This window comes from Glycine max, chromosome 13, assembly GCF_000004515.6.
Source record: "Glycine max cultivar Williams 82 chromosome 13, Glycine_max_v4.0, whole genome shotgun sequence".
Taxonomy (NCBI): domain Eukaryota; kingdom Viridiplantae; phylum Streptophyta; class Magnoliopsida; order Fabales; family Fabaceae; genus Glycine; species Glycine max.
In genome coordinates this window covers 37,427,111-37,438,928 of record NC_038249.2, presented here as the reverse complement: position 1 = coordinate 37,438,928, position 11,818 = coordinate 37,427,111, and the positions used below count along the sequence as shown (strand labels likewise).

At 29.3% G+C, this 11,818-nt stretch overlaps 1 protein-coding gene across 2 annotated transcripts; it reads right to left on the bottom strand.

The window, feature by feature from the left end:
- Positions 1-577: 577 nt before the first annotated feature.
- Positions 578-2,495, bottom strand: LOC100783727 (stem-specific protein TSJT1). Of its 2 annotated transcripts, XM_003543206.3 has the most exons (4): positions 2,105-2,495; positions 1,624-1,864; positions 1,416-1,536; positions 578-927 (listed from the first exon to the last, which is right to left on the bottom strand). In XM_003543206.3, exons 1-4 carry the CDS (start codon positions 2,314-2,316, stop codon positions 737-739), a joined length of 765 nt encoding a protein of 254 aa, XP_003543254.1. In that variant the 5' UTR covers positions 2,317-2,495; the 3' UTR covers positions 578-736. The 2 variants fall into 2 exon arrangements, with proteins under 2 accessions (XP_003543254.1, XP_040864351.1); XM_041008417.1 differs by having other exon boundaries at positions 1,416-1,864.
- Between the last annotated feature and the right edge of the window lie 9,323 nt (positions 2,496-11,818).

Sequence of the window (11,818 nt, the reverse complement as noted above, 5' to 3'; positions counted from 1 at the left end):
TCTGCCTTTCATTGCTGTCAGAATTTTTGAGTTAGTTTAGTATTGTACCTAAAGATTATGTTGTAATGTCTTAATAAAAAAGAAATAAGAGGAAATATTTGTTGTATGTACTGCTTCCATATTCTTGCTAGGATTCCAGTGCACCGGTGACAGTTTCCTTCTCATATAATATAACGACTTATGTTTCTTTTTTCTTTCTCATGTACCCAATATTTCTGGGCAGACTGTAATTAATTATTTCAGTTCACGGAATTTAGAATTAAGACAAATCCAGCTATCATAATATTTTTTTTATTGAATGTTAATATTGCATTAAGCTAGCTAAAGCACTTCCAATTCAGAAAAAAAAAAAAAAAAAAAAGCTAAAGCACTTCCGTTTGACACATTGAATGCAGTAACTCAAGTTTGCCCTTGTTCATCCATTTATTTCCATTTTTGTAGATTATGTCATCCATGTTACATTAAAATTCCTATGACCCACTCAGTGCATCGATCTTAACACTGTGATACAGAAGTTCCTGACTTGAACCGTGTTAATCTCTCTCACTCACAAGTACCATGATGAACAATTAACATGTATGAAAAAGTAATTCAATATGTACAATGCCGGAAAGGGAAACGGGAAAACAGCACAAGCAAGCAGAAAACAAAACAAATTCAGAATGGTAAGTTAGGAAAGGAACATACATAGATGGCACTTTTTTATTTTACATTATCCTAAGGTTTTATTTCTAAGCTAATGTTGGTCCCATTCCATCCAATTGGATTGACTTCCCACTCGAGGAATGCTGTTGACTCTGGCGAACTTATCAACTTTGAAGTTGGCCCCACACATGGCCCCTTCACTGTCCACCCTTGGCATTGCCTTCAACTTGTTCATTGGATGCTCAAAACTCATCAGACCTCCTTCACTGTGAAACATACACCCTGCATCATTCCACCACCAACATGTCATGGATCTCATAAGTAATACTATTAGTCCACTACCTTTCCTTCAATATGTATCAAAGGATTGTGCTTCTATCTTTATTGAAATTTCATACTAGTCTCTTAATTAAAGTAATGAAACTTAAAACAGTTGGCTGAATTTGGTCTGTCATTTATTTTATTTTTTTGGCAAATTTGATTTTTCAATATTTTAATTGTACAACTTTGATCAATCTTTTAATATTTTAATTGTCCCGTCAACATTCATGTCACATTAACATTTTTGTTAAATATTGAATGTCAAATCATCGAATATACCAAAATTATATAATTAATATAGTGAGGGGAGCAAATTTGAAAAGAAAAGAAAAAAGTAGATAAACCAAATTCACAAAATGACGCTAATAAGAGACAAAAGCTGGAATTAAGCCAAAATTATTTTTCAAGATAAGAAACCAATGAGTGGTGGTTGATGGTTCAAAAGGTACCTGTTGGAAAGGGAGCAAAGGATTTGGCACAACCCTCTTTTATGACTTCTAGATCATCAGAGATCACCACAGATCCATCAGCTGCAATACCCCAATACAACTTCACTCCTCCATCAGAACCCTGCAAAGCATGATCAACAATCTTTGTTAAATGCCCCTGAATAACTAAAATATGGTCAAAACAAACATGGTAGATTAGCATATATACCAGTGCTGCAAAGACACTGCCAACCTTGCTGTCATAGACAACAAAAGCAAAACTGCCATCAAGTTCCTTGACCACTTGATCTGCAGGGTATGGACCCCGGTCACGGAGAGTCTTATAAGCTTCAATCACAAACATGGCCTCGTCAGTACTCTTTGACAATCCATATTGCTTGTTGAGTAGGGACAAATTGTTCAAGCTCCCCAAGAAGAGACAGTATATGTTATCAATCCCACAAAACAACCTGCAATTATAAGAAAACCAAAATGAGTTTTCTTTCTATAATCTATACCTACCATGATTTAACACTTATCATACTTGCACCTTATTTATTTGTAAAATTACACTTACACCTAACTTTACTTGACCATATGCCAAAGTACCCTTAATAATAAAGCAAAAAAATAAAAAAAAAAATAGGTGTAGGTAACATTAAAATTAAGAGTAGAAATCATCGATCTATAGCAAGAGAATGTAACATAACCTTTGATGACGAGAGAAGGATTGATCAGGACGAACATAAGCTAGCACAGCAGCTTCACCAAAGCTCATGGAGCAAGTGTTGTGAGGATGGTGGGAAAGGAAATCTTTGAGAGTTTCCTCAGGAACCTTAGGCTTCTTGGAACCTTTGTAAGATGCAGGACTGTTCAGCTCTTCAGGTGGATGAGCAAAAGCTTTGTGGAATATGGCCAACATTTTGATTAATTATGCACCAACTCTTAGCCTCACTATAGTTGCATAAGAAGTATCTAAGTCAAAAAAGGAAAGCAGGGATTCTGAAGAAGGGATCATCTTCATTATTTATCTATAGTCTTATGTGCTACCTAGTATAGTTCCTACCCCAATGTTGGGAATGATTAAAGTGTCCTTGTTCCAAGTTGTGGACGTGGGTCCTAGTCTGATGGATAAGTACCAAATTCCAAGATGTAGTCTCTTAATCTTATCCGGGAAGTATTTTTCTTTTAATTAATATATATCTATCACCTTAATAATTATAATACTAGCTACATAATTAAAACTAACCAAGCGAGCATGCAGATCACCTAATGTAAAATTAATTTAATTTAACCAAAAATCATGAGTTTAAATATGCAATATTAAGTACTGAATGATGAATTTTATTATAATTTTATTCAACTTGAATAGAATTGTGTCTAATAAAAAATACTTATATGTATGTATGACATAGTATTTAGTAAAAAATATCAATATATTAAATAGAATTCAGTATAACGAGAAATTAATTTTTAACTTTTTCAAAAAAACATATTTCAAAAAGAAATATTATGTGAGAATATATGATAATGAAAAATAATTTTCTCTGAACACGTATAAGAATTTAACTCTTTTTTCTGTTTGTTTCTTAAGACAGTTTTGGCCCCATGTGGTCAGTCATCCTTCCAAAAAGTCCACGTTATTTGCTATTACCATGGGAAATTGGAAGCAGTTTCCCTTGTTTGGACAGCAAAGTCACTTGTTGTAAGCGATATGACCAAGGTAATTATTCTATAAGCCTTCAACTTGGAATTTTCTAGATTTTTTTTCCTGTTTCTTTTTGCCTTTCTGCTTTTACTTTAAAAGCAAAATGCAATTGCGTGTGGCAACTGGCTAATACGACCTTTCAAAATAGGATAAGATAGTTAGCGATATACGTGACAGGCTATTTAATAATTAAAAGGGTGTCAAGTTATCAGTTTGAACTAGTAAATTATGTTTTTTTTAATCAGGTGCCCTCAGTTCAAAATTTAAAGAATTAAATTCTTTTAATAATTTTTTTTCATATTTATAAATCAGAATAAGATTATCTATCATGTCAATTCAATTAGTGAAAATGAAAAGCAAATGAATGATACACTTTGCAAGGTGACATAAATAAAAATATATTGGGATATATCTAGGCCATCACGAAGAGAGACAATTGTGACACAAAAGTCAGCAAAGCCACAGTATTTTTTATAACCTGTGGAGTTGTAAACTATATGTTACGTTCTTATCTTTTTCTTTATCTTCTGTGAGCTTTAAATTGTCACAGGGAAAATAGCTCAGCGGTACCTTTTTCTTTTCTCATCCGTGGACACCACACCTGATGATTAACTCTGGGTAAGGCCTAGCTAGCCTCCATTCAATGGTTCAATTGAATTAGATTTCCAGGCTTTCCCAAGGTTTTCTGATTGAAAAAGAGGAAAGGTTTTGAATTCATCCAATAATTTTCAGTTTCACCTAAATATAATATTTTATTCACTAAAATAATCACATAAGTATTCGTTATGTATTCATTTTATCCTTATATATTAAATTGTTTAAGATCACATTGAGGAATTAAATATAATATTGTGATTGATTATATTTTTATATAATTTTTATCCACAAGAATTTTTGTTATATTTGTGTAATCAATAAGGATAAAATATCAAATTATATTTTTTAATCTATTCACAAAAATTAAGAAAAGGAAAATAATTTGATACTTTTGTTATAAGATTAGTTTATGAATCTAATTGAGTAAGACTTTGGTCTACATGCAAGTTTTATGTTGCTAGATTAGTAAATTAGGGACATGTTTTACATTGGTAAACATGACATTTGCTTTACATATTATGAAAACTTATATGGATTACCTGTTTAGGAGTAGTCATAGCATCCTATATAATATTATAAAGGAACTATTACTTGGTCCCATAGAGAAGTAATAGTTTATCAAGTTATGGACTAAATGTCATGATAGAATATTTCTTTACTCATAGGCATGATCTATTTTATTATGATGTTTATCTTTCATATATAAAGTTTGTAAATTCTATACACATCTTGTACCAAAAAATTTAAATTTACAAGTTAAGAATTATCATAGCATTGATATTATATTATCACGAAAGAGTTTATATTTTATTATCCTATACTCACATTCCAAAAGTTAGTGGGAGTGGAAATTCTTAATAAGTGGAAGTGAATTTTGAGAAAATAAGTGAGAGTATGTGATACTCTTAAGAACTATTTTAAGGAAAGAAATTATTTTTTTAAAGAAAATAAGTGAGAGTATGTGATACTCTTAAGAACTATTTTAAGGAAAGAAATTATTTTTTTAAAGAAAATAAGTGAGAGTATGTGATACTCTTAAAGTTGTCAATTTCATTGAAGGTCAATAAATAATTTTACGCTAAATATTTATTTAAAGAATAATAAACGTGAAAGTCAAGACAAGTATATTGACATAAAGTAGACATCAAAGAAAAGTTAATCTCTATTGAGTATATAGACACATAATCAATGGTCCAATAAAAGTTTGCTAGTTGTAGTATTTTATATGGTCCATATGGGACTCAAGGGTTTGCATTAAAGTTTATATCTTTTTCATTCTATGAAAGTGTGCACATTAAGTCAATTGTGAAAGGATTAAAATTAAATCAATAAAGTTAGGCCCCTATATTTCACTAGAAAAGGGTTACATATTGTTATTCATGGAAAGAAATGTTTAATCTAAAATATAATCGCCATGATTTATATGTAATTAATTTAGTGATAATATCAAGTTTAAGTTGACAAGTTATAGTCATATTTGTTTGCTAAAATAAAGATTATATTAGTAGTATATGAGTTAAGTGGGAGAATGTTAGCATATATCTGTTATGTGACTCATAAACAAAATTTAAGTAGTTGTAGAAAGATTTTTATTTTTTATTTTTGGATTTTGATGGAGAAACCAAATAATAAAGCAACAATTATATTTTAAATTTTAAGAAGGGGTCTTTTCCTTGCCTATAAAAAGTTTGTGATACTTAGTTGGTTCATTCACAATCAAAAAAGGAAGATGTTAGAAGATCTCTCTTTATCTATAAACATTGATATATTTAGTATTTTTACTTGTGAGTAAACATATGATATAGGGTTTGATAGCAATAGCTACAAGAAATATGCTTTTGTGTATGTTTTTATTTACTGAATGATCTATTTATGTTTATGTCATGAACTGAGATTTTAAATTTGTTACAGAGTTTTAATAAAAATGATATACATTCTCTTAAGTTAAGATTATAAATTTGACATACTTTTTATTTGGAAACTTATGAATTTACAGGTATTTGAATGATGTGCTTAACTAATGCAAAAGGAGTTAACAGGAAAAAAGTAAAAACAAAAATATAAAAACAGAAATCGAACAGAGAATGTATAAATATATTTTTGGACCAGTGTCATAGTGCATTAATATTTTTGAAAATGGAAATGAAGTATTTTTAAAAAAAATATAATAAGGACATGGACTTCAGCATTTCAACAATAAGGACACACTTGGGCCTTCATACCGGCTTAGTGGCAATTGTTTCCTGCACCCTAATTATTTCCTGCACTTCCCATATGATCATTCCAGATGCAATAAGAAAAGTGCATGAAGCAATTCAGGAAGTGCAGAAAAAAAAACACCCCCACTTAGTTCCCCAAAGCTCATAGCCTTGTACTGGATTTTTCATTTGTTGTTTTAAGCTATAAAACGTAGATCCAAATGGTACACAGGCCGAGGCCTCATAAGTCGTAGTGAACATATTACAATCTAATATTATAGTATGGAAACTAGTTTTTGTAATGTATTTTTTTTAACATTATAGAAAAATGTTTCCGTAATATATTAAAATGTAAATACATTACAAAAATTCATTTTTATGAAGGGTATTTTTTGATTAAAAAAATTACAAAAAAAGTGGGTGATATGAAGAGTAAAAAGTGACTGTGTGATTAGCATCACCCAAACTATAAAGGTTAACATATTATGAATGAGCCCAACGTAATACATAGAAGGCCTACAATCAATCACTCTATATGTGTGTTACTATCTTACTATGCTAACTTAATCCATTATGGCCAACCTAGCGCTGGAAGGGTTAGATAGCTTACACGGGTTCCAGATTCGAACTTCATTGTCATTACGCTAAAAGAAAAAAAACTATACTACCTTTGAAAATTAAAAAAAATAGTTATCATGCAATGTAGAAGGCTCTAAAATTGTGAATTTTATAAAATTGGATGACTAAATATTTCTATTTTAAAATAGGAAGAACTAAAATTATGAAATTTAAAAATACGAGGACCAAATATCTCTACTTTAACATAAATAAACTAAAATTTCATATTTTTGAAAATAGAGAAAACAAAATTGCATTTAAACAAAAAAATTATTATACATTATGCAATAAAATAGAAGACTCTCTCTATTGAATCCAGTTTAGATCTAACAAACTAGGCAGGCCGTATTTATTAGCCTTGTCGATCTCTATGTTTGGGCCTAATATTTTATTAGCCTATCCAGTTTAATATGAGAATTTAGAAAAATATTTTTCAGAAAAATACTAAAATTAAATCTTTAATTTAAAACATTCACATTGATGAGAATTTATAAATTTAATCAACTTATGTAATAACGAAGTAGAGAAACTAGCCTATTAGTCACTTTGAGTTCAATTCTTCAATAAAAATGAATAAAATACTTTTGGACCATAGATTATATATATAAAAAACCGCATATAGTATTATTAACCCAACCTATATACATTTCATGAGTGCGTGTGCGTATTATTAACCCAAGTATATTTCACGTGTGTGTGTGAGTATATTATTAACCTAATCTATGCATTTTATGTGTGTGTGAGTATATTATTAACCTAATCTATGCATTTTATGTGTGTGTATTATTAACCCAACCTACGTACACATTTCATGTGTTTGTGTGTGTTAGTAATCCATTATAGTATAATATACTGATACAAAATCGCGTGTTAGATTAGAATAATGAGTCCAAATACTGATACGAAATATAAAATTGTCACAAGTCATCTCTTAAATGCATGGCATTTAAAAAAAGTTAGAGTGAAGTCGTAGATGACACCTATGTTGAAACTGAAAAGTCACAGTGGACCCATTGCTCGTTGAGAAAACTGCCCCTAAAGTTGCTTCAGCCATCAGCTTCGATCCGTTAAAGAGGACCATAAATGTTATTATAGACTGATAAAAATGTCTGAAAAGATGGCAAGAGGAAAAGAGTTATGTGCATTGTGGCACAGTGATCTTGTGTTGATGTAAGTTCTTTTTTAGTAAAAACGAATAGTTAGATAATGACTGACATCAAAATAATTAAGATAAGAAGTATTAAGAGGAAGAAAAATACTATGATTAGAGGAAATATTTGAATATAAGAAGAATTAAGATAGCAAAAATTCTCATTGGTGGATGAGTGATGACTGTTGCGTGCAGATGATTAAGAGTAATTATTACAGTTGACTTATTAACAGAGAATAAAAGAATTACTTATTAATAGTTAAGGTCCTTTGTTTATAAATATGAACAGTAGGAAAACAAGTTCTTGATATATGATAAAAAGAAAAACTTAGTCCTTGAGTTTCACAATTGGTAATTAATTTATATACTTGAGGAAATTAATATTATTACCAATCAATTTAGCTTTAGATTTGACAATCATTAGTCAATTTAATCTATAGTACTAGCCTAGTGTACTAAATTAAATGATGAACAGCAAATGTTTCTACACCAAGCAGTGTCTTGGTTCACGTCTACAGAAAGTGCAGAGGTAGTAGGTATATGTAGGATTGCTTGTAACTGGATAAAATAATAGATAGTATTTGTGTTCCAACGAAGCATTTGTATGAATTTTTCAATCAATGTTGACAAAAGTGCGAGATCGAAATGGTGGGTCTTGGATCGTGAGTGGGGATATATATAACCTATCGAGTTAACAATTGATGCATGTGTTTCTAGAACTAATACTATTGACCAGTACACATAGAGATGTATATTGCTTTATAAATTTAATATGTCAATATCACGATATTACTTAAAGTTGTAAATTAAGAGTGGATATATTTCATTTATTTGTTCATCTATTAAATAAAAATCAATTTAAAGGACTCCTACAGGCTACAGACTTTGCAATGATTTCAGTAATGCATGTAATAATTCTCATACAAGTCTCGTATAATAAGGCCATACATATACTCATTATTAAAAAAGAAATTGTACGTATTTGCACAGTTGCAGTACATTTTTATATAATAAAGAAAGAAATACACGGATAGAAAAAGGAAATATGAAATAAGATATTAATAGAAATAAATAAAATAATATTATAAAATATTAAATAAAGAATATAATTGTTATTAAATATATGGACAGAGTGTACCTACCAAGGACAGCTAGTCCTCTGGGACAAGTATAACTAAATTAATTATTGGATGAGTACATCGGAACCAACCATATTAAGTGAATAAATAGAGAATAACTCACTCACAATTCACTCTACCTTGGTGTTAGATTATGAAGCCATATTCTTATGTACAATCTTTAGGTAAACATAAAGTTTTAAACTTAAATTATTTTATCCTTTAAGTCAGTATGATAGTCTCTCTACAAAATAAATCTATCCAAGTATATATGAATCACGTGGCATTGGTTGAAGACGGGTTTTTCTTCTAAATGAAAGTAATGTGTTTTAATAAGCATCAAAGGTTGTAGATTATTTAGATTCACATTTCTTTATAAAAAAAGAGTGAAAAGTCATCAATTAATTTGTGAAAAAGATTGCAAATGAATATAATATGTAAAACGTGTGTAGTTGAGGACATTTACGAAAGGCTATTTTAATGTCGATAGTTTTGGTGGTTATTCTTTTGAGTTTCATTTTCAAAACAACTGTCGGAAGAAATTCCCACTGATCACAGTTGGAAAATAGGAGTTTTTAATTTGAATAAAGTTACACCTAACTTTACCTATCATTGGTAAGGTGGGAAGTAAACAAGGGCGAGAGAAATTAATAATTTAAATTGAACAAATAAAAAAAACTGTTATGTGTATAAATAAACTATTCAATTTTGTTCTCATTTTTTTTATATTTATTTTTTGAATCAAATAAAAAAATATAGTTATTTGTATTTTTTCATTATTTTATTTTCTCTCGTGAATAAGATGTTTGGGTGGGTGTCTAATGACTTCAACACGAGTCACCTTGAAGTAAATATATTTTTTGTTTCTATGTCAATTTAAACATTTAGACGTGAATGTAGGTTGATGCAGATTCAAAAACACAATAAAATATTCCTGTGATAGTAATTTTTATATATACAAACATAGAATTAATTATTCTTCTACTTTTCCTGCCCATATATACAAAGCAATTATTAAAGCATGTAACATAAAATTTAACTAGCGTATTTTGGTAACAAATTATGTTTAAGATGTAAAAACCCTAATTACTAACATTTTTTAAAGGACTAATTATTAATTAACTTCTTAATAGACATGAAAATCACATTTGGAATGTCAAATGAAATCAAACTATCTCTTTATATTTTGAGGGTTAATCTCAAGACTTTTAACTATAAAGATATTTTGTTTTCAGTAAATAAAAAATAAAAAATTAAAGTGAACATATTTGAATTAATTAATATAATTAATAAAAGTTCTTTCTCTTTCCTATTTTTTTTCCATGGGAAGATTATGTATGGATGTATCAGCATCAGAATACAGGCAGTTCAATGTACATACGTATCCTATGCGTGGTTGATTGCTGAGCATGTGAGAGATTCCACAGGATCAATGAGGACAACAAAATAATAGATATAGATAAGATAAGCCAAGTGTCCTTTCAGCATGCTTTCCAATTTCGTGCATTTTTCTTTTAAAAAATATAGCGGCAAATTAACCAAACCTTTAATTTTTTTTATTAAAACAATAAACATAAGTTATATTAAATTTTAAATACTAAAAAAAAGAATTATTTTCAAAATCAAGGTACCATATATTTTTAATTGTGTTGAAAATTTATAATTTTAAAAATTAATTTACCTATCATCACTAAACTTTTTACAAAATTTTTACAAATTCTTGAAATTTGCTCTCTCTTGTTTCTTTCGTAGTCTGAGCATGCATTCATTTCAAACGAGTCTCTATCAAGCCGTGTCTGTGCCCATCAACATTAAACCAATATGCGGATCTGGTTTTATTTAATTGACTTATTTACATTATATGATTTATGTGTCGGTATAATAGCAAGAACCAAGGTATATATCAAGGGACAAGGAAGGATCAGTGGAACTTTTTCCTCATTTGAGCCGTAAGAGTTTATAAAAATATTTGTATATCGTTGACCGATGATATTTCACATCAATTTTCATATTTGTAACAAGATTCGTAATGTGGGTCTCAATTTAACTAAGTTAACGTATATTATATCTTGATTTTATTTTTAATTAATATAAAATTTAAATTTTTCTTAATATATTTTCTCAAGTCCGACTTTCAGATTTAATACATGAATAATATGAGAATAATTCAAAGTCACATTTTCATATCATGAGGACAATTGTTCTCACAAAATAAATTTTTTTATTTGAATGTATTGAATAAATATTTTTTTGTCTCCCATAAAAAAATAAATCTTGTTTTCACAAGATAATTTTTTAAATAAGATAAATATAAAAATAGAGAATAAGTTGATACTAATTTTATCTATTTAAATTTGACAATTTTTAATAAAATTTATACAATTTTTTGTTTGAAAAAATAGTTTCCAAAAAGAAATATTATGGATCCAGCAATGGAGTAACATTTTGGTAAGGAGCATTGTAGCAAAAGTAGCATTTAAGGGCCTGAGAGACGTGTTTGGATGAAAGACCTAGGCAGGGCACAGCAACAACATTATTAATAAAGTAGGAAAGTAGCAATATATAAGTAGAAAATGTGGCAGTAATTACAAAATTTGTTGCATGTGAAACGTACGGATAATGAATGACAGGTCATGTGGTATGCAGCAGCCAATGCATGTGCGCCTCAATAAGAACACCAAAGATTTGATGTCTCTGAATATCCATCCCTTAAATATTGAAACAAGTTTTGAGAGGTCCACGCGTTCGGTCTGTGTTTGTGCCAGCTTGTGATTGTACAGAATTCAATCATATCCATGCTGCCCTTGCCCCAACCACTGCTTATATATACTTTTATGTTTGCTTCAACACCACATTATTGATTTATAAGTAGCTGTAGATTTCACTTTATCTGAAAATTAGAAACATTCAAGTGTTTTATTTTTAAGCACCATAATTAGTATTTGCTTCTTTTATGTAATTCTAAAGTCTTCACATAAATTTTGATCTTTTTGGGATCAAATATGAAATAATCTTCCATCCAAAATTAAATTAAT

Bases quoted from the DNA above. Each gene is read 5' to 3' on its own strand.
- LOC100783727 (XM_041008417.1), bottom strand. From the start codon at position 2,316: ATGTTGGCCATATTCCACAAAGCTTTTGCTCATCCACCTGAAGAGCTG. The intron at 1,865-2,104 runs GTTATGTTACAT...TTATAATTGCAG, and splicing joins TCCTTCTCTCGTCATCAAAG to GTTGTTTTGTGGGATTGATA. The intron at 928-1,415 runs GTACCTTTTGAA...GGAATGATGCAG, and splicing joins CTTTGCTCCCTTTCCAACAG to GGTGTATGTTTCACAGTGAA.